This window comes from Schistocerca piceifrons, chromosome 6 (assembly GCF_021461385.2).
Source record: "Schistocerca piceifrons isolate TAMUIC-IGC-003096 chromosome 6, iqSchPice1.1, whole genome shotgun sequence".
Lineage (NCBI taxonomy): Eukaryota > Metazoa > Arthropoda > Insecta > Orthoptera > Acrididae > Schistocerca > Schistocerca piceifrons.
The window spans coordinates 396,461,694-396,486,112 of record NC_060143.1 but is presented as its reverse complement, the minus strand read 5'-3'; the positions used below and the strand labels follow the sequence as shown (position 1 = coordinate 396,486,112).

Below are 24,419 nucleotides of genomic sequence, written 5' to 3'. Positions count from 1 at the left end.
CTGTTGTATCTGCTCTCTCCCTGGAATCTGTGATTCTGGGGGGAATAGATACAGAAGGGTCACCGTGCACATGACAGTGGTGAATTTGATTGTGATGTTGGCACTGCAATCCGTCTGGGCCTACCAAGTGAGCAAAGGATCTTGCCTTGTGCCGACCATCTGCTGCTGCTAAAAACCCTGAAAAACACAATATCATGCAGCATGAAGCGATACCTGTGCCCTTCCTTCAGTGTGGAATGCTGGGGAGAGTGGAGCAGGTGAAGCACTGTCCGGTGGCGGTGGCCATGAAGCAATTCCACCACTGATGGTCCATCTCATGGATGCGAACTATAGAAGGCGAGAAATAGTTGCAACGCCTGATCCCTGGTGTGTGCAATATGAAGTTTGGCCATCTTCTGCTTGAAGGTTCTGGCAAAATGTTCCGCTTCGCTGTTTGACTGTGGATGGAATGGTGCACTAGGTAGATGCCATATGCCATTGCATTCACAGAATGTTTCAAATTCATTTCACCTGAACTGAGGGCCATTGTCCAACACTATGACTTCAGGCAAACCTTCAAGGCAAAAAATAGAGGAAAACACCTTAACCGTTGTCAAGTTCATTGGTACAGCAAAAGGAAATTTGCTGTAAGAGTCTACCACAATCAACCAAAAAATGTTACAAAAAGGATCCGCAAAAATCTATGTGCACACATTGCCATGGTGATTGCGACTAAGGCCAAGTAGAGAATTTTTTTGGTGGAGTGGACTGATTTTCCACAAATGCAGGACACTGTGATGTCAACCATGGCCTTTGCAGTTTTCGTAGAGTTCAGAGGAATGGACTGAAGCAATTCAGAATCATGAGCATCGATGTTACAACAAGATGCAGAAGTGTCGATGTCTGTGTCAGGGTCAATCAGCAGACATGAAAGTGCGTCCGCATTACCTTGTAGCTGTAGGTGTAGGACACATGCAGCAGTCCTCAGCAGTTAGGAGGCCTAAATCAGCTGCAACGTCTGACAGAAAGAAGAAGGTACTGGTGCTGAGAAGTTTGCATGGTAGAGGTGTGGGTCAGCAGTTCCAGCAAGGTTGAGGAGTGAGTACCAGGTCACCAGCATTGTGGAACCTAGTGCAGGATTGGCTCAAGTGACTGACAGCATAGGGGAGTTATGCAGGAATTTTATGAAAGATGATAAGGTAGTGATTGTGAGTGGAGCAGGGAATAGTCTTGATAGGGACGGGGTATATGATATATGTTGTGACCTGGCAAAGATAGCTACTCAAACTGGTGGCACTAATCTGCATTTCATGCAACTGTTTCAGCATCTTGATCGGCCTCATTCTAATGCAGCTGTTAGGTGTGTTATCAGGGGGCTGGTGAAGGCACTGATGGCAGAGAGCATGGGTCACATTGCACTGGTGCCAGTTGAATCCATCAAGAAATTGAGTTACACTAAGCATGGCCTGCACCTCAATAGGTATTGGAAGGGGAGACTGGCAAAGCTTATAGGTGACAGTGTAGTGGGTGATGGTGGGTCCACTCATGGAAAAATTCCTGTAGTAGTTGGTGTTAAGAGCTGCACCTTTTTTAGATTGAAGTTAGCTGATAGGTATACCTTCTTAAAGGAAGTCCCTCTAACTAAGGAATCACCTTCAGAGGAGGTCAGGTATCCAAGTATAGAAGGAATTAGCATATTTCATCAAAATATAAGAGGTAATAGAGATAAAAATAATGCACTGCTTATAGATGTTGACTCTAAGATTGTTGATATATCAGAGCACCACTTAAATAATTTGACAATTCAGAGGAATCCTTTACCAGAATATAGATTAGCTGGCAGTTTTTCAAGGAGTTCCTTGTGGAGTGGGTGTGTGGCCATGTACGCGAAAAACAGTATTCCATTTGAGTCCATGGATATATCATGGTACTGCACTGAACAGATATTTGAATGTTGTGCAGGGGCAGTGGAATTTAGTGAAACTTAACTTCTAATTGTTGTTGTTTATAGGTCCCCAACTCTGACTTCAGAGCATTTCTGCTCAAGCTAGAGAGGGTTCTTGGTTCACCTTATAGTCCCCCATTCGGATCTCTGGGCAGGGAGTACTCAAGAGGACGACATTATCAGGAGAAAGAAAACTGGCGTTCTACAGATCAGAGCATGGAATTAGTGAAGTTCGGTGGCAGGAGGAACAGGACTTTTGGTCAGGTGAATACAGGGTTATAAATACAAAATCAAATAGGGGTAATGCAGGAGTAGGTTTGATAATGAATAAAAAAATAGGAGTGCGGGTGAGCTACTACAAACAGCATAGTGAACGCATTATTGTGGCCAAGATAGACACGAAGCCCATGCCTACTACAGTAGTACAAGTTTATATACCAACTAGCTCGGCAGATGACGAAGAAATTGATGAAAAATATGATGAGATAAAAGAAATTATTCAGGTAGTGAATGGAGATTTAATAGTCATGGGTGACTGGAATTCGAGAGTAGGAAAAGGGAGGGAAGGAAACATAGTAGGTGAATATGAATTGGGGTTAAGAAATGAAAGAGGAAGCTGCCTGGTAGAATTTTGCACAGAGCACAACTTAATCATAGCTAACACTTGGTTCAAGAATCATGAAAGAATATTGTATACATGGAAGAACCCTGGAGATACTAGAAGGTATCAGATAGATTATATAATGGTAAGACAGAGATTTAGGAACCAGGTTTTAAATTGTAAGACATTTCCGGGGGCAGATTTGGACTCCGACCACAATCTATTGGTTATGAACTGTAGATTAAAACTGAAGAAACTGCAAAAAGGTGGGATTTTAAGGAGATGGGACCTGGATAAACTGACTAAACCAGAGGTTGTACAGAGTTTCAGGAAGAGCATTAGGGAACAATTGACAGGAATGGGGAAAGAAACACAGTAGAAGAAGAATGGGTAGCTTTTAGGGATGAAGTATTGAAGGCAGCAGAGGATCAAGTAGGTAAAAAGACGATGGATAGTAGAAATCCTTGGGTAACAGAAGGAATATTAAATTTAATTGATGATAGGAGAAAATACAAAAATGCAGTAAATGAAGCAGGCAAAAAGGAATACAAATGTCTCAAAAATGAGATCAACAGGAAGTGCAAAACTGCTAAGCAGGGATGGCTAGAGGACAAATGTAAGGATACGCGAGCATCACTAGGGGTAAGATAGATACTGCCTACAGGAAAATTAAAGAGACCTTTGGAGATAAGAGAACCACTTGCATAAACATCAAGAGCTCAGATGGAAACCCAGTTCTAAACAAAGAAGGGAAAGCAGAAAGGGGGAAGGAGTATAGAGAGAGTCTATACAAGGGCGGTGTACTTGAGGACAATATTATGGAAATGGAAGAGGATGTAGATGAAGATGAGATGGGAGATATGAAACTGCGTGAAGAGTTTGACAGAGCACTGAAAGACCTGAGTCAAAACAAGACCCCAGGGGTAGACAACATTCCATTAGAACTACTGACAGCCTTGGGAGAGCCAGTCGTGACAAAATTCTACCATCTGGTGAGCAAGTTGTATGAGACAGGCGAAATACACTCAGACTTCAAGAAGAATATAATAATTCCAATCCCGAAGAAAGCAGGTGTTGACAGATGTGAAAATTACTGAACTATCAATTTAATATCACAGCTGCAAAATACTAACGCGAATTCTTTACAGACAAATGGAAAAACTGGTAGAAGCCGACCTCGTGGAAGATTAGTTTAGATTCTGTAGAAATTTTGGAACACGTGAGGCAATACTGACCCTACGACTTACCTTAGAAGACAAATCTACGTTTCTAGCATTTGTAGACTTAGAGAAAGCCATTTACAATGTTGACTGGAATACTCTTTCAAATTCTAAAGGTGGCATGGGTAAAATACAGGTAGTGAAAGGCTATTTACGATTTGTACAGAAACCAGATGGCAGTTATAAGAGTCGAGGGGCATGAAAGGGAAGCAGTGGTTGGTAAGGGAGTGAGACAGGGTTGTAGCCTCTCCCTGATGTTATTCAATATGTATACTGAGCAAGCAGTAAAGGAAACAAAAGAAAAATTCGGAGTAGGTATTAAAATCCATGGAGAAGAAATAAAAACTTTGAGGTTTGCCGATGACATAGTAATTGTGTCAGAGACAGCAAAGGACTTGGAAGAGCAGTTGAATGGAATGGACAGTGTGTTGAAAGGAGGATATAAGATGAACATCAACAAAAACAAAACGAGGATAATGGAATGTAGTCGAATTAGATCAGGTGATGCTAAGGGAATTAAATTAGGAAATGAGATGCTTGAAGTAGTAAATGAGTTTTGCTATTTGGGGAGCAAAATAACTGATGATTGTCGAAGTAGAGGGGATATAAAGTATAGACTGGCAATGGCAAGGAAAGCGTTTCTGAAGAAGAGAAGTTTGTTAACATCGAGTATAGATTTAAGTGACACGAAGTCGTTTCTGAAACTATTTGTATGGAGTGTAGCCATGTATGGAAGTGAAACATGGACGATAAATAGTTTGGACAAGAAGAGAATAGAAGCTTTCGAAATGTGGTGCTACAGAAGAATGCTGAAGATTAGATGGGTAGATCACATAACTAATGAGGAGGTATTGAATAGAATTGGGGAGAAGAGGAGTTTGTGTCACAACTTGACTAGAAGAAGGGATCGTTTGGTGGGACATGTTCTGAGGCATCAAGGGATCACCAATTTAGTATTGGAGGGCAGCGTGGAGGGTAAAAATCTTAGAGGGAGACCAAGAGATGAGTACACTAAGCAGATTCAGAAAGATGTAGGTTGCAGTAGGCACTGGGAGATGAAGAAGCTTGCACAGGATAGAGTATCATGGAGAGCTGCGTCAAACCAGTCTCTGGACTGAAGACCACTACAACAACAACAATGTGATTGCACAAGAAAAAAGGATGTTGTTAGATATCCTCAGCTCATATGATCTGATGCAGATGGTGTTTTTTCCTAGGGTGCAGGGGAACAGTAACACAGCCATAGACAATATTTTTATTCATTTTTCAGTACTAGATGGGCATTCTGTTAGTAAAAGGGTGAATGACCATTCAGAGTATGATGCACAAATTTTAACACTAAAAAGTTTTCGTACTTAAAACATATGGCACATATATTTACAAACTATGTAGGAAAGCTAATCCAATAGCAAGAGATAGTTTTTTAACCTCGTTAAGGAACAAGACTGGCTGGATGCTTATAGTGTCGATAACATACATGACAAATATAATGCTTTCCTTAACTCATTTCTAATGCTCTTTTGGAGTTGCTTTCCATTAGAACATTCTAAATGGGGTACTAGCAGTAAATGGCAGCCTGGGTGGTTGACTAGTGTGATAAGGATATCATGTAGAACAAAGTGGGAATTATATCAAAATGTTAGAAGTTGTCACAATAAAGCTACTGTAGCCCATAACAAACAGTATTGTAAGGTGATTAAAACATTATTAAGAAGGCAAAGGGTATGTGGTATGCAAATAGAATAACTAAGTCACAGGATAAAGTTAAAACCATATGGTCAGTTGTGAATGAAGTGTATGGTAAGCAGCACAAGGTATACAATATTAAGTCAGTTTGTAAGAAAAATATTTCTGTTACTGATAAATCAGATGTATGTACAGTATTTAACAATCATTTTCTGAGCAGTGTTGGTGAGTTAAATAAAACTGTTGTCTGAATACTCCTCTGTGATACTGACAAGGGTGAGATTGAGTCAATAATTAAATCACTGAAGACTGATGACTCTCATGGATATGACGGAGAGCCTAGCAGCATATTAAAGTACTGTGCTGCACATGTTACTTACCCCTGTACTTAGACATATTTGTAATTTTTTCTTTAAGAATGGTCAGTTTCCTGAATGATCAAAGTACTCAGTCATAAAGCCACTTTATAAAAACGGAGAAAGGGATAATGTAAACAATTTTAGACCTATTTCTGTGCCATCAGTGTTTGCTAAAGTTATTGGAAAGGTTGTTTATGTAAGGATAATTGACCATTTTATTTAACATTTAGAAGTGGTTTAGCAATGGAAAATGTTATATTCTATTTTCTCTGTGAGGTACTGAATGGATTAAACGAATCGTTTTAAATGCTAGGCATCTTTTTTTATTTAACTGAGGCATTTAATTGTGTTGATCACAAAATATAGCTCCCGAAGTAGGACCATCATGGAATTTGGGGAGTACCTCACAGTTGGCCTATTTCTTACTTCAGCAACAAACAGCAAAAAGTCATTATCCATGCAGTTGAGAATGGTTATGATGAAGGGTCTGAGTGGGGTACAGTCAAATGGGGAGTGCCCCAGGGATCAGTGTTGGGGCCACCCCAGTTTGTTGTTTGTATATATGATATGCTCTCTAGTATTTCAGGTGATTCTAAAAAGTTGTGTTTGCTGATGACACTAGCTTGTTAGTAAAGGATGTTGTGTGCAGCATTGGCGCTGTTTCAAATAGTGCAGTTCATAACATTTCAAATAGTGCAGTTCATAACATAAGCTCATGGTTCATAGAAAATAAACTAATGCTAAATTATAATGAGACTCAGTTTTTACAGTCTCTGACACACTATTCAATGAAACCCAATGTTTTAATTTCACAGAAGGGTCATATGAGTAGTGAAACTGAACAGTGTTCAGGTAGATAGTAAACTGTCATGGAAAGCCCACATTCACAATCTTGGTCAAAGACTTAATGCTACCATTTTTACTATTCGAACGGTACCTGAAGTAAGTGATCGTTCGAAATGAAAAGTAGTTTGCTTTGCTTATTTTCATGTAGCAGAGACGCTGAGTTGCAGATAGGCATAACAAAAAGATTCACACAATTGTAGTTTTTGGACATTAAGGCCTTTGTCAACTGTAGACACACAAACACACACACACACACACACACACACACACACACACACGCACACACAGCTCGCACACACAACTGCAGTCTCAGCCAACTGAAAGTGTGCTTTCCTGAGACTGCGGTTGTGTGTACAAGTTGTGTTTGCGTGAGTGTGTGTGTATATGTGTGTCTGTTGTTGACAAAGGCCTTAATGGCCAAAAGCTAGAATTGTGTGAATCTTTTCATTCTGCCTATCTGCAACTCAGCACCTTTGCTATATGGTGAGTGGCAACTTCTCCTTCTCTAATATTGTTACATCCCATCTTGGATCTTCCATTGTTTGATTTTTGCTTATTTTCAGTCGCTTATGGTGTATGGTATTATACACACATCAAAAAAAGTTTTGAATCGCCTTTGATCCAAGAGTTCCAGAACCTATACAGAAAATTGGAATAGATATTAATATAAACATCATTTCCGCGATTTTTAATGCTCTTGAAAACCACTCATTGCATGTTGAACCACCACATAGCGACATCTTTAGAGGTGGTGACCCAGACTGCTGTACACACTGGTACCTGTAATACCCAGTAGCACGTCCTCTTGCATTGATGCATGCCTTTATACGTCGTGGCATACTAGCCACAAGTTCTTCAAGGCACTTGTTGTCCTGATTGTCACAATCCTCATCAGCAATTCTGCATAGATCCCTCAGAGTGGTTGGTGGGTCATGTCAGAAATAAACAGCCATTTTCAATCTATCCCAGGCATGTTCGATAGGGTTCATGTCTGGAGAACATGCTGGCCACTCTAGTTGAGCGATGTCATTTTCCTGAAGGTAGTCTTTCACAAGATGTTCACGACGGGGTTGCGAATTGTCATCCATGAAGACAAATGCCATGCCAATGTGCTGCCAATATGGTTTCACTATTGGTCAGAGGACAGCATTCACGTATTGTACAGCCGCTATGGTGCCTTCCATGCCACCCCAAAATATCAGGGAACCTCCACCTTACTGCACTCGCTGGACAGTGTGTCTAAGGCATATATCTTGACCGGGTTGCCTCCAAACACATCTCCGACGATTGTCTGGTTGAAGGGATATGTGACACTCATCGGTGAAGAGAACATGAGCGGTCCATTCGGCATGTTGTTGGGCCCATCTGTACTGCGTTGCATGGTGTCGTGGTTGCAAATATGGACCTCGCCACATATGTTGGGAGTGAAGTTGTGCATTATGCACACAGTTCGAGTCATAACATGACATCCTGTTTCTGCACAAAAAGCATTATTCAACATAGTGGCATCACTGTCAGGGTTCCTCCAAGCCATAATCCATTGGTAGCGGTCATCCAATGCAGTAGTAGCCCTTGGGCGGCCTCAGCGAGGCATGTCATCAACAGTTCATGTCTCTCTGTATCTCCTCCACGTCCGAACAACATCACTTTGGTTCACTACGAGATGCCTAGACACTTCCCTTGTTGAGAGCTCTGCCTGGCACAAAGTAACAACGCGGATACAATCAAACTGCAGTATTGACCGTCTAGGCGTGGTTGAACTACAGACCCTAGGCATGGTTGAACTACAAACAACATGAGTTGTGTACCTCCTTCCTGGTGGAATGCCTGGAACTGATCAGCTGTCAGACCCCTTCCGTCTGATAGGCGTTGCTCATGGATGGTTGTTTACATCTTTGGGCAGGTTTAGTGTCATCTCTGAACAGTCAAAAGGACTGTGTCTGTGATACAATATCCACAGTCAAAGTCTATCTTCAGGAGTTCTGGGAACCAAGGTGATGCAAAACTTTTTTAGATATCTGCTTTTTGGGCTAACTCTTCCCATTCTAAAATGATATTTTTGGCTCAGAAGTGGACAGTTCAGGCAAGAAGTGGTGTAAGCTCGCGAACCTCTTCTCAGCCCCTGTACACCAGTGTGGATATTTTGAGATTGCCTTCTTACTATATATATATTTTACTGTTGTTACTTGTTAATAATATCATCTTATTCCTAATAATTAGCAGCTTTCACACAGTTAATACTTGGCAGGAATCCGATCTGCATTTGAATTGCACTTCCTTAACTCTTGTGCAGAAAGGTGTGCAATATACTGCTGCATCATTTTCAATAAGCTACCACAAGAATTCAAAAATATTAGTGGTAATCCGTGCACTTTCAAATTAAAACAGAAGATTTTCCTCATGGGACACTCCCTTTTATTCTGCTGAGGAGTTCCTTGAAAAATTAAGCTGGTTCTTATGTTATGTTGTTGATTGCATTTACTTAAACTTATGGCTAGACTTGTTTTGTGTTCATAAACATTTTATTTTATCTGTTATTACTTTTATGTTGTAATTTCATGTACTGACTCATTCCAAGACCTTGGAGATTTGCTCCTCAATTTGGTCCTACAGAACAAGATGTGTAAATACATAAATAAATGTTGAGCTGTCAGATGACACACAATTCCGTACTGGTATTGAGACAACAACAAATTCCAACTTTGCAATTTTTGGGCAGTTCATTCAGAAACCAGCTTCATCAGATGAAACAAGGACTGCAATGGCTTGTAATCTGTTTCTAAGTAGGATTTTCTGCCATACAGATAGTGGTGGAATTTGGTGATGCCATACGCAGCAGCCAGTGTCTCTTTTTCTATGTGTAAATAGTTACATTGAGCTTTGGACAAAAGCAATAGGCCTGACTTTATTACCAAATCTGTGTGAGAACACTGCACCGATTTTGTAAGTGGAAGCATCAACTTGCAACACAACTGGTTTGTCAGGAACCAAGCATTGATCATTCAGCAATGCGTCTTTAAGTTTTTGAAGAGCTTCTTGGCACTCATTTGTCCAAACCAAGGGCAAGTTCTTGTGGTGGAAGCGATGCAATGGAGCTGCAACCTGTGCAGCATTCGGCATGAACTGAATATAATAGTTCATTTTCCCCAAGACTGACCAGAATTCTGTGACATTGCGAGGAACTGGCAGATCATATATGGGTAAAAAAGTGACTGAAGAGGATGTACAGTTGACTGTTTATGACATGACCAAGATACTGCAATGCAATGCAGCCTACACATTAGACCTGCATCAGATAACACACGAAACAAAGCACTCAAATATGCAATGTATTCTTCAGGTGTACGGTCTGTTACAACAGTATCGCCAAAATAGTTTGAACAGTTTGGTACTTGAGCAGTCAGCTGTTCCAGATACCATTGGAAAATGGCAGGTACAGAAGCACTACCAAAAGGCAAATGCAAATATTTAAACAAGCCCAAATGAGTGTTCACAACACACACAGTTTGAGATTCTTCATCTAGTGGTATTTGAAGATACGCATCGCGCAAATCAATTTTTGGAAAGTAGCGACCAGCACCTAATCTTTGCATGAGATCCTCCGTGCGTGGCAATAGATAATTATCAATCACATTTTGTGGGTTGATGGTGGACTTAAAGTCAACACAGAGGTCAATGTGACCTAAAGGTTTGGGGAGCAAAACCAGTGGACTTGCCCATTGACTGGCTTGTGTGGGTGCAAAAGCTCCGCTATCTTGCAGATCTTTAAGGTCAGCAGCCACATTGTCCCATAATGCAATGGGAGCAGTTCTGGCCTGGCAAAATTTCTACTGAGCATTGTCTTTCATAGTAACATTTCAGGGAATTCTTTCAGAAAGCTAGTTACACTGTCTTTGGCATTGAATGCAGTCACTGACAACACTTTGTCCTGAATTTTAAATCCAAACAAAGCAAATGAATCAAGGTCACATATGTTCTCACAATCGCATGATTGTAGCACAATGAAAGTCACAGTTCACATATGCGAGGAATACGTGGCAGACAAAGTATATTTTCCAAGAACAGGAATGTCTTATCCCTTATAAGCCATCAGGTGTGTGCTAGTTTCAGACAGGTATGGGGAGCCTAACAGTTCATATGTGTTATGATTCAGCAATGTAACAGAGGCACCCGCGTCCAACTGAAATTTCAGATGTTTTCTACTAAGATGTAAATGAACAAAAAGTTTGTTGGACTGGCGTAGCACTGAAGAAACTGTTTGCTTGCTAGTTTTGCTTTGAATAAACTGCATTGATTACATGGACCTTGTGACTAGATTTTTGTGAGTGGACAGAATTCTAAGTTTGTTCCATTGCAAACATACAGATTGTATGTGACCTTTCTTGCCACAAATGGAACACTGTGCTTGTCTGGATGGGCAATCTCAGTGTTTGTGCCATGAATAGCACTAAGGGCATGACTTAATTCTGTTCACTGATGTAACCACCTGTTTAGAGAACTGTTTACATGGCTTGACACACGCGTGCTGTTGCTGCCCACTGGGCCAGTTGCTAGCAAGGGATGACTCAACCCGACAAATTGGTGGCTACTCAAATTCATTGGCCATTGTGGCACCTGAATCATACTGATCTAGAATTTGCACTACATGATGAAATGATCGATCTGACTGTTCAAAATCTGTTCTCTAAGTTTGACATTAGTTTTATTGTACAAGCCCACATCACACAACATAACATCTGAATATAAAGCACCATAAGCACATTTGAATTTGCATTTCTTTGTCATATGCTGCAAATCTGTTACCCACTCAAGATAAGTTTGTTCTGACTTTTCTTGCCACATAAAAATTGGTACTTAGCTGCCACCACACCTCACTCGTTGGACGTAATACTTAGTTAGAGAACCTACAACCTGATCATAGGAAAGTCCACTCAGAGTGGAATTAGGGAACAATTTCTGAATGAGGTGAAAGGCTGCACTTCTGCACTTCCTACCATTGACAAAAAGTAATGTAGTTTCACTGTACCTGATGGTTTGTGAGCAATGATGCGGGCTTCATATTGTTGCAACCACTCGAACCATTCCTCTTCTTTTTTGTTAAACTGGCAAAAAGGCAATATGTCACTTGGAGCTACAGTTGTTGCATGTTGGTTGGGTGTTCGTGCTGCATTCACTGCTTGGTTGGCCAGCAATTGCAGTACCGTGTTTAGAAGGGTTGCAATCTGAAGCATCTGAAACTCAAACACCTCTGTTAGCTGTGTTGCATCTATAGCTTGTAGCTGAGACACCTGAGCAGGGGGTAGGATAGATGGGTTGCTCATTTTGAAGTAGGCAAATGCAATAAACAGACAATGGAAGCAATAAAAATAAGCACACAAGCAAAGAAAATTTCTGCAATGCCAACCTGAAGACACTGATAAGGAAAAACACTATAAGAGACACTGGTAAAACATGTAAACATGCTACTGCAAAGAAAAGACAAGATAGAGTTAAGGCCCCAGAAAAACACTAAAGCCCACTACAAAATAAAACAGAGACAATCTGTAGCAACTGGTGGCTCTGGGTTCGAAGCATTAACAGGCTGTCACTATGGCGTTGCTCCTATGTCGTCGGCATCATGTTATTCATACATCTCATCACCATGTTTTTGTGTCTAGAAATCCTGCATACTTGGTTCACTAGACAAACAATCAAACAACTCATATTAATGAGTTTTATTACAACAAGACAAATACAAATACTTACATCAACATAACTGCAGTGGCTGCTGATCTCTAACTGAGGTACTTAGAGATTGCTAATGAAGAGGCTACAATGCATTGGCTAACTAAGTGGTTAATGTTGAAGCTGCTATTGAAGTGTGCTGCCACCAGTTGGGTGTGGCGATTATGTCATTTTCATCTAAAGGCCACTGCTGTCGCATTGTCGTCCTGGAGGAAGATCAGTCAGCGTGCAAATGGCTGACCTCTTGTCACAGCCTTCTCTTCTCCATCGTTCCTGACTGGCATGATGGCACTAACTTTATGCCATAACAACGACCACTGAGGAATTAGTAGTTTGTATCCAATGTCCTGCACACCATCCTGAGTCAACCATCCTTGGATTTAATAGTGTCCATAATACCAAACTATTACACTATATTAAAAATCTTGTGAAGGAAATAGCTATTTTTATTTTATAACAAACAGAAGAAGCACTTTAAAAATCATAAATGAATATTTGGACCTAAGTTCTAGTATTAAACTCATGTTTTTCTTTCCTCTTTCTACAGATTTTTATTTGTGACCTCATCAACAGGAATATGCAAGTTATTATGTTCAAATTAGATTTTTTTCCATTATGTAATTTGTATCTGTTTCAGATAAAGCAAAGAAATGTATATTTCAAATATAATTTAAACAGTAAAAACATAGAAGAGAGATACACCTGTTTGTGTTATGTAACTGTTGATGATGGAAACTGGCATACTGTTAAGGTAAGTTTCAGGCTCAAGACAAAAATACTGGGAAATGTTCTTTTTATTGCTTGATAAGTTAAACTGCACCTTTTAATGAAATTTTCAGGTTTCACGATATGGGTCATTATCAACTCTGCAGCTAGATGATGGTGAGTTCACACGATATAATCAAACATCAGTATTTGAAGGGCATCAGTGGTTGGTGATTGATAAACAGGAAGGAATCCATGCTGGTGGGAAAGCTGAATACACTGGCATGGACACTTTAGAAATTTATGCTGATTTTAAGAACGGTGAGTGTTGAATAAACCTTCACTATCACATTCTATATACTATACTCATAATCAATCGAAATTGATACTAGGGATGAAATCATAGTTGGCCAAATCAGCCAGAAGACTTATGACCCCAAAAGACAACATAATATGGAAAAACTGTTAAGTACAAATAATTAAGAAACTGCAACTGTAGTTATCTGTAACGTGCACATACCCATATGTATGTACTCTGCAATTAGATGATGATATTTACTTCACATTCTAAATTTACATTTTTACTTTTCTAGTGCCATTGATATAACTGATGCACAGTGCAGAGGGTGCAAACTATATTTTGAGAAGTACAACACAGAGTTATTTAAAATGACTAATAAGTCAGTTTTTATAAAATAACTTGTTTAAAAAAAATAATAAAAAAGAAAAAAAATGTCTTTCAATCATTGATTCAGAGTGTACTAAATTGATCATAACAAAATACTACACCTCTCAGTTTGGGTTAAACTAGACCACATAATCCATATTAATCTTTATTTATCAAGTTTAGAGGCTTCTTTACATCCCATGTCATATGTTCAACAAGTTACTATAAGCAATCACATTTATGCGGTAGGACAAATATTCTTGCAGTCATTAAACACTGACAACCTGATTATCATTACTTCTCCAGTGTTGTGAAGCACTTTGAAAATTACCAGTAAGAGATTAGTGCCTCAGATTTTGCTAGATTTATAGATTTTTACATTTATGTCATAATAGGGTGACCACATTTTATTGTGGCTTTAAGGTAGATCACCAGTTAAGAGAGGTTTTAGGAGAGATTTAGTCACAATACATTTCAACCACACATCTACATCATATTTTCTTGGAGTGGGTGACAATGGAGATATAAATAAAAAACTAGCATACTTTGCTAACTTTTAACCTTTTATATGTTCAGTATCATAATTTGAGGTAACTCCACAAACCGAGAGAAATAAAACAGCACACTGTAAGCTTAGTTAACACTGGAGGCCACGGACTTCAACCTAGAATATTGTTCCTCCCATTTCTTCAAATAAACACGAGAGTAGTTAATCTTCTTGCTTCGTGGAGTTTTTACGTCTTCATTTTCACTGCAAGAACGTATGATGAGAACTGATTCTATTTAGAAGAAAATGAAAACACATGTGAATGCTGATGGTATAATGGGCACAATTACAGAAAGAAGGCTACAAAAATTGAAACAGTTTGTGTTGAGCGTCCTCTGTTTTTGATTGCTGCCAACTTTAAGTGATCTATCAGCATGGGCTGTTTCGAAGGATTGTGAAATGTTGTCGCATTCCATGAGTCAATTGAGAAATAAATAATGTAATGAGTCTGTTTAAACTTGAAAGTCCCTGTAATCTGCTTTTGCAAGTCCTTCTTACTTCAGTGTGTTATGTATGCCATTGCTGCTGATTGGTACAAGGTGAACACATCTGTGGGTTACGTGTACTGACCAAGAAATGAGTAAACATTCCCGTTCTCATTATACCTCTAGATGTGTGGCCAATGGTATTCATTCTCTGTTCCTCACATTGCCTGAAGCCAAAGTGTCCTCTTTCCGTAGAAGCACTTACAGAAAATGGTTCAAATGGCTCTGATCACTATGGGACGTAACAACTGAGGTCATCAGTCCCCTAGAACTTAAAACTACTTAAACCTAACCAACCTAAGGACATCACACACATCCATGCCCGAGGCAGGATTCAAACCTGCGACCATAGCAGCCGCGCGGTTCCGGACTGAAGCGCCTAGAACCACTTTCGCCACCGTGGCCGGCGCACTTACAGAAGAAAGACTATAGGTCGACTGTAGTATTGACTGTAATATGAAAAGTTTTTGAAATCTGTTATATAGGTAAAGAATACACACTGAGTTACTCACTCAGAAATCACATTTGAATGTTGTCTGTTTGTGAGACCATGTTATAGTTTTGTGTAAGAAAGAGAAAATTCTGCTACCATGTGTTGGAATTTGACAGTGGTAGGATCATGGTCTATTTATACTGTGGTTTATTGTTTTGTTGTATTATGATTAATAGAAGCCCTAATTAATTTATAAATACTGTGTACAAAATTACAGGGAGTCTTGTTCAGTGTTAGTGATTTCAACATTTTCTCAATACTTCTGACATTAGTATATGTACCACATACACTAGCAGTGGTGTGAGAATTAAACTGAGGCAGTATTTCTAGATATTACTTTAAACAACAAATTTGAAAACAGAGTTAATCATGTCCGCCTTCGCATTGCTATCCTCAGTTTCACTTGTTGTGCCATCTGTGAGTGTCTGGAGATTATCTTAGGTGCCATTGACAGCCTTAACATTTGACAAGAATTTCTTTGGGTTTTGTAAGATATCTTTCTTTAAGATTCTGTTACAGTATCATTGAAGTTTCACACATTGCCCTTCTACAGCCAAACTCATTTCATTTGGTGTGTCTCTATTTATAGCCCTACGAAACAATCAGGAGTCCAGGAAGGAATAACTACAGTCCAAGGTGGAATAACAACATTATTATGAAAAGGATAGATTGCTGCTCACTATATAGAGGAGACATTCAGTCGCAGACAGACCCCTCCCATTTAAAAAAAAAATTGTCTCTCCCATCACCTACCACCTCCCACACTCCCATTCTCTGGCCAAAAAAGCACACTCCCCTCGTGACTCAGTATCATCCAGGACTGGAGCAACTGAAGCATATCCTGTGCCACGGTTTCAACTACCTCTCTCCATGCCTTGGAATGAAGACTATTGTATCCTCTATACTTCCCATTTCTGCTACACTCGTATTTCACTGTCCACTGAAAATATACACTATTGATGTGCATCCTTATTCCAGCCCTGCTCCCAACTCCTTGCCTCATGGCTCATATCTCTGTAATAGACTTAGATGCAAGACCTGTCCCTTACATCCTCCCACCATGACCTACTCCAGTCCAGTCACCAGTCGTATGCTGCACTTATCCCATCAAAGACAGCAGAGCTACTTGTGTAAATGGTCATGTGATATATAAATTTAGCTGCTACAATGTGCTGTATTCTACATGGGCATGACAACCAACATGGTGCCTGTCTGCATGAATGGTCACCTACAACTGTGCTCAAGAGACAGCTAAAACACCCGTTGCTGAACATGCTACCTAGTGGAACATGGTTCACTTCAGTAACTGCTTCACAGCAAGCACCATCTGCATCCTTCCTACCAACTCCAGCTTTACTGAAATGTGCAGGTGGGAACTCCCCTACAATATATCCTATGTTCCCATAACCACCCTGGACTCAGCATTCACCACTGTCCTTCACCCACCTATCACCTTCCCTGCTTCCACTCCAGCTCTACACAGCCTTCTATTCCACCAAAGCAGCCACTAGTCTTTTTTCCTCTCCTCTACTTCTCTCCTTTTCCACTCCCAAGTGCACCTAGCAGCCCAACATTGTCCCCACCACATCTATGCATGCTCCCACAAGCAGCACTTTATCGTCCCCCACCTCTACCCTGCTATCCCTCCCCTCCCCCACCCCATCCCAGTCTCTCCCTTACCCACGTCATCCACAGATTGCTTCTCCCATCATGTGCAGTGCTTACAGTCCAGCCCCAATTGCCAGACAGTGGTCATGTGTGAGTGAGTTGTGTTCGTGTGAATGCATGTGTGTTTTATGCTTTAGAAGAAGGCCTTTTGGCTGAAATCTCAAATGTATAGATGGTTTTTTTGTATGTCTGCAACTGTATGGTGAATAGGAATCTATCCTTTTCATAATATTGCCATTATTTCATCCTGTATTTTCCATTATTTGATTTCAATCTGAAGTTTAAGAGAATCATGGAAGAATCAACGTGGAAACAACTGGGATGCTGAAGTACTGATGAATGATGGGATGCATGTGAAACTCTCTAATGTTGTAGACATTGTGAGCAGTACCACAACAAGCAGTTCAGTTGAAGAGAAATGGATGTCTTCAAAAAGGGCAATCACAAAAATTAAGCAGAAAAATATAGAGACAACAAAGGTAGTTGTGAAGAAACCTTGGGTAACAGATGAAGTACTTAAAGTGATCAGTACAAGCAAAAAGCACAAAATTGTCTAAGAAAATACAGGAATATAGCAAAATGTCACTTAGGAACAAAACAAATAGGAATTCAGGGAAGCTAAGGTGAAATGGCTGCAGGAAAAAACTGAAGAAATCAAATAAGAAATGGTTGTCTGAAGGACAGATCCAGCATTGAGAAAAGTCAGTTCCACAGTTAAATGTAGAGAAATCTGTGGCTAGAAGAAAACAATACATTCAAGACCTCTATGGCAGGAAAACAATAAATTAATACATTGAAGGCCTCTATAGGAGGTGAGAAGGGGGGGGGGGGGGAGTTTTCGGCACAGCATGATAAAAGCACAAATGGGAACTGATGTGGAAAACGTAAGGGATCCAGGGGATTCCGCTTTGGAAGGCTTGCAATCAAATTAGGTGCAGGGCATAGACAACATCCTATCAGAATTTCTAAAATCATTGGAGAAATGACAACCAAACAACTGCACAAGTTAGTATGTAGAATCTATGAGGCCAGAGACATACCATTAGTATAACTTTCAAAAAAATATCATCCACACAATCCCAAAGAAAGTAAGGGCAGATAAGTGCAAGAATTTTTGCACAATCTACTTAATAGCTCATGTATTGAATTAGCTGACAAGAATAACATACAAAAGAATGGAAAAGAAAATTGAGGCTGTGTTAGCTGACCATCAGTTTGACTTCAGGAAGGATACCAGAGAGGCAATTCTGACGCCCTTGATAATGGAAGCAAGACTTGTGAAAAATCATGACATGTTCATAGCACTGGCTGACTTAGTAAAAGCATTGAAGAATGTAAAATTTTGTCATATTTTCAAAATTCTGAGGAAAATAGGTATAAGTTATTAGGAAAGGTGGGTAATACGCTGCACATGCAAGAATGAAGAGGGAAAAATTACAATGGAACAGCATGAATAAGATACTCAGATTAAAAAGGGTGTAAGACAGGGATGTAGTCTTTTGTCCCTATTGGTCAAGGTACAAATCAAAGAATAAATGACAAAAATGAAAGGAAGGTTCAAGGATGAGTTTAAAATTCAGAATGAAAGCTATCAATGATATGATCATTATTGGAATGAACATTGTAATGAGCAAACACTGTGGATTCAGAGTAAACAAAAAAAGGACAAGAATAATGGGAATAGAAGAAATAAGAATAAGGATCGAGGACCACAAAGTACATGAAGTGAAAGAATTCTGCCATCTTTGAAGCAAAATAACACCTGATAGACAAAGCAAAGAGGACATAAAACCAGACTAGCACAGGCAAAGAGGCCATTCCAGGCCAAAAATTTCTAGTAATACCAAAAATTTTTCTTAATTAGATGAAGGAATTTCTAAGATTGTACGTTTGGATCGCAGTATTGTATGGAAGCAAGTTTTGGGCTTTGGGAAAACTGGAAAAGTAAACAGCTGAAACTATAGAAAGATGTTGAAAGGTAGGTGGACCGGTAAGGTAAGAAATGGAATTCTCTACAGAATCAGTGAGGAAAGGAAAGTGTGGACAATACTGAAAATAAAGAAGAGACACAAAGATGGGTCATGTGTTAAGACATCAAGGAATAACTTTTATGGTATCAGAGGGAGCTGTACAAGGTAAAAACTGTTGAGGAAGAGACAGATTGGAATAGCTCCAACAAATAAATGAAGATGTTGGGCGCAAGTCTATTCTGAGTTGAAGAGGTTGACACAGGAGAGGAATTCTTGGCAGGCTGCTTCAGATTTGTTGCAAGGCTGATTATTAGAAAAGTAAGTTATCCAGCTACCAATTAGTGCATTGAAATATCAAACTGCCAAAAATGCAGTGCTTTAGATTATAAAAAGTGCTGATATGGTATACTTTACTGAACCAAGATATTAAATTCCATATTAGTCCCTATTTAAAAAAACTACATTACAAACTAATGCCTCTCTATGTATTTAGTGAAATGTAAGTATTTCTTCTTGTTTTAGCTGCTTTTATATCACGTTCTTATTTCTTTTATTCTATTTGCCTAAATCAAACAGTCCTATTTTCCTGTTGCTATTAATTTATTATGATTATAATTCTGAAGTTCTTCAACATCGAACAGTGAAAATCAATGGCACAACAGATGTTCCCGCACTACTTTATTTTGTGTGTAAATTGTTTGATGGTATGGATCTGAGGCAGAATGTCAGAAGCGTGAATTATAATTATAGATTTAGCTGATATGCTTATTATGTAATATGCACATCCATCAGAGTAATCTAAAACTTATGTCATTAGTTGTTTCAAGTAAAACATACATTCAGCATTTAGGTGAATCATAATTTAATAAAGACTTGACGATAATGCCTTATCCACATTTAATGTAAGTCTATTGACGATAATACTTACTGTTCCTTCTGTTGTTTTGCATTTGTAACTGTTCAGTTTAGTCCCAGCAAGTAAAAAAATGTATCATCAGTGTAAATCACCAAGTTTAAGTTTTGTATCTTTTTTACATCATTAGTATTTACTAGAAACACGAGCTGACCAAGAATGCAACCCTGTGAGACAGCAGACTTGAGAATATTACTATTTGCTTATGTCATTGTTAAAGTCTACCCTCCATTTTTGTAATATAGTATGGCACACTGTACTCTGTCATAGGGATCAGGATTTGAGAAATTTAGTGCCATTTCTTATATACAATAAGTTTTTAGTTCATTTAAGAGAACTGAATGATCGACAGTATCAAAGACCTTGAACACATGTAAAAAAGTGCTAATAATATTGGTTCATTTATTCAGTTGATTTGTCAGTTCTTATAAAGAGTTCCTTCTGCTATTACTGTGGATTACTCTGTTTGGAAACTATGTTGTGAACTACTAAGAACATTATACAGGACATGTCTGAAAAGTTCAGGGAATTGTGTCCAGAAATGAAGGAAACAAGAGTTACAGACAAAATACCTTTACACTGCCCTTCAAAAGTAATTACCATTAGCTACAAAACACTTCTGCCATCAGTTGTAAAGCTGTTGGAAACTGTCAAAAAACACTTCTTGTGGAATCACTCAAGGCACCTAATCACATACTGTTGGATATCCACAACATCTGCTAAGCGTAAGCCTTTCAGGACTAATTTAAGGCGGCGAAAGAAAAAAAAGTGTGCTGGTGCCAAATCTGGAGAACAAGAAGTGTGGTGAGGAATTTTATGAAAGAGGATCAGGTGGAGCTGGGAATAGTATTGATAGGGACGAGGAGTATGATGTAGGTGTTGACCTGGTGAAGATAGCTACTCAAAATGGTGGCACTAATGTGCACTTTGTCCAACTGTTTCAGAGTCATGATTGGCCTCATCCTAATGCTGGTGTTAGGCATGTTAACATGGGCGTGGAGAAGGTGCCGATGGTGGACGGCATGGTTCACATTGCAGTGGTGCCAGCTGAGTCTATCAGTAGATCGAGTTTCACTAGGCATGGCCTGAACCTCAATAAGTATGGGAAAGGGAGGTTGGCAAAGCTTATAGGTGACAGTGTAGTGGGCGGTGGGAGGGATCACATGTGGGAAAATTCCTCTAGTAGTTGGCATTAGAGCTGCGTCTTTTTTAGACTGAAGTTAGCTGATAGGTATCCCTGCTTAAAGGAAGTCTCTATAATAAAGGAATCACCTTCAGAGGAGATTCACAATATAAGTAAATGACATTGTGGATAACATCGGAAGTTCACTGAGGCTTTTTGCAGATGATGCTGTGGTATACCGAGAGGTTGTAACAACGGAAAATTGTACTGAAATGCAGGAGGATATGCAGCAAATTGATGCATGGTGCAGGGAATGGCAATTGAATTTCAATGTAGACAAGTGTAATATGCTGCGAATACATAGAAATAAAGATCCCTTGTCATTAAACTACAATATAGCAGGTCAGCAACTGGAAGCAGTTAATTCCATAAATTATCTGGGAGTACGCATTAGGAGTGATTTAAAATGGAATTATCATATAAAGTTGATCGTCAGTGAAACAGATGCAACACTGAGATTCATTGGAAGAATCCTAAGGAAATGCAATCCGAAAACAAAGGAAGTAGGTTACAGTACACTTGTTCGCTCACTGCTTGAATACTGCTCACCAGTGTGGAATCTGTACCAGATAGGGTTGATAGAAGAGGTAGAGAAGGTCCAACAGAGAGCAGCGCGCTTCATCTCAGGACCATTTAGTAATCACGAAAGCGTTACAGAGATGATAGATAAACTCCAGTGGAAGACTGTGCAGGAGAGACGCTCAGTAGCTCAGTGCGGGCTTTTGTTGAAGTTTCGAGAACATATCTTTACCGAGGAGCCAAGCAGTATATTGCTCCCTCCTACGTATATCTCGTGAAGAGACCATGAGGATAAAATCAGAGAGATTAGAGCCCACACAGAGGCATACCGACAATCCTTCTTTCCATGAACAATATGAGACTGGAATAGAAGGGAGAAGATAGAGGTACTCAAAGTACCTTCAGCCACACACCGTCAGGTTGCTTGTGGAGTATGGATGTAGATGTAGATGTAGTGAAGGAATTAGCATATTTCATCAAAATATAAGAGGTATTAGAAATAATGTTAGTGAACTACTTCTAGATGTTGAATGTGACATTATTGGTTTATTGGAGCACCACTTAAATAATTTGGCAAGTCAGAGGTTTCCTTTACCAGGATACAGATCAGCTGGCTGTTGTTGAAGAAGTTCTTCATGGAGTGGGGGAGTAGCCATGTATGGAAATAACAGTTTTCCATTTGACTCAATAGACATATCACGGCAGTGCACTGAACAGGTATTTGAATGTTATAACGGTTGCAGTTGAATTTAGTGAAACTATTTTATAGGTCCCCTAACTCTGACTTCAGAGCATTTCTGCTCAAGCTAGGGAGGGTTCTTGGTTCACTTAATAGGAAGTCCAAAAATTAGTTATATGTGGTGATATCAATATTAAATTAGTAGTGACTATGCAAGAAAAAGGATGTTGGAAGATCTTCTAAATTCATATGATCTGACGCAGACTGTGTTTATTCCAACCAGGGTGCAGAGGAATAGTGGCACAACCATAGACAATATTTTTATTCAGTCTAGTGAAAGGGTGAATGGCCTTTCAGTCCATGATGCACAGATTTTAACACTGAAATGATTTGTACTCAAAGAAATGTTATATTTAATTACAAACTATGTAGGAAAGCTACCGTAATCCAATGGCAATAGAGAGTTTTTTAAACCCCATGAAGGAACAAGGCTGGCAGGATGTTTATTGTACATAGAACATAGATGACATAATTAATGGTTTCCTTAACTCTTTTATCACGCTCTTTGAAAGCTGCTTTCCATCAGAATGTGCTAAATAAGGTGTTAGCAGTAAAAGGCAGCCTGGTTGGCTGACTAGTGGGATAAGGATATCATGTAGAACAAAGTGAAAAATATATCAAAATGTTAGAAGTAGTCACAATTAAGCTACAGTAGTCCATTAAAAACAGTGTTGTAAGGTGCTTAAAAATATTATTAGGAAGGCAAAGAGTATGTGGTATGCAATTAGTTGTTGTTGTTGTGGTCTTCAGTCCAGAGACTAGTTTGATGCAACTCTCCATGCTACTCTATCCTGTACAAGCTTCTTCATCTCCAAGTAACTACTGCAACATACATCCTTCTGAATTTGCTTAGTGTATTCATCTCTTGGCCTCCCCCTACTATTTTTACCCTCCACGCTGCCCTCCAATACTAAATTGGTGATCCCTTGATGCCTCAAAACATGTCCTACCAACCAATCCCTTCTTCTAGGCAAGTTGTGCCACAAATTCCTCTTTTCCTCAATTCCGTTCAGATGCACACAAATCAATCATATTTGCAGATGACACCATGATTCTACTAAAAGGAGACGACGACGAACAGTTACAGCAGACAGTAAACACGGTCACGAAACAACTTAGCAGCTGGGCACAGAGTAATCAGCTTTTAATAAACAGTAAGAAAACCGTTGCTCTAAAATTCCACAATGTTCCTAACAAGGACATGTTTATCCCATCAGTCTCTATCAATGACGAACCAATTGGTAACAGTACTGAAACCAAATTCTTAGGAATTTGGCTGCAGAGTAACATCAGATGGAATAAGCATATTGAATATCTCAATGCAGAACTGAGCAAAACATGTTATCTTCTTTGTTCATTAAAACCATGCTGTAGTGAGAAAACAGTATTGAATGCATATCATGCGTACTTTCATTCTCATCTTAGATATGGGGTCACCTTCTGGGGAAACTCTAAAATAGCTATTAGCACTTTTAAACTACAAAAAAGGGCCATTAGAATCTTGTTTGGGTGCAAGCCTAGAGACTCTTGTAAACCCCTGTTTAAGAAATCTGGTATTCCCCCATTACCATGTGTATACATTATGGAAACCCTTTTGTTCTTTAAATTAAATGTAATAGGCAAGGACCAGAGACTACAAAAAAACTGTGATATACATGAGCACTTTACCAGACAAAACAGAAACTTACATATGACTCAAATCAGCACAGCACTGTGCCGAAAAGGTACTTTTCACATGGGAGTTAAGCTTTATAACAAACTTCCTGAAAACATAAAAGCTATCACTGAGGTCAATACATTTGGAAAATCTCTAAAGTCATATTTACAGCATCACTGCTTTTACTCCATTGAAGAATATTTATATTTATGAAATGTGTTATATAAATACTTACGTATAAAGTGTATTATTGTAAGCTTAAATATGTATGCCTTGAAATTACTTTCAGACTGTATATTTATAACTTGACTTGTCCAATGTCTTATGCATAAGCTGCTATGTAGACAACAGGACCAATAAAATGCAATACAATACAATACAATACCTCCACATTAGTTATTGGAACTACCCATATCAGCATTCTCCTCTAGCACCACATTTCTAAAGCTTCTTTTCTCATTTCCATACATGGCTACACTCCATACAAATACTTTCACAAGAGACTTCCTGACA

The 24,419-nt window shown here is 39.2% G+C and overlaps 1 protein-coding gene across 1 annotated transcript in view; it reads left to right on the top strand.

Annotated features, from left to right (window-relative positions):
• LOC124803340 (neural-cadherin-like) overlaps nucleotides 1-24,419 on the top strand; it is a 196,133-nt gene that overhangs the window by 162,327 nt on the left and 9,387 nt on the right. The window contains exons 18-19 of the mRNA XM_047264525.1: nucleotides 12,998-13,111; nucleotides 13,200-13,386. Coding sequence (XP_047120481.1) covers nucleotides 12,998-13,111; nucleotides 13,200-13,386 — 301 coding nt within the window. The remainder of the gene's footprint in view (nucleotides 1-12,997; nucleotides 13,112-13,199; nucleotides 13,387-24,419) is intronic.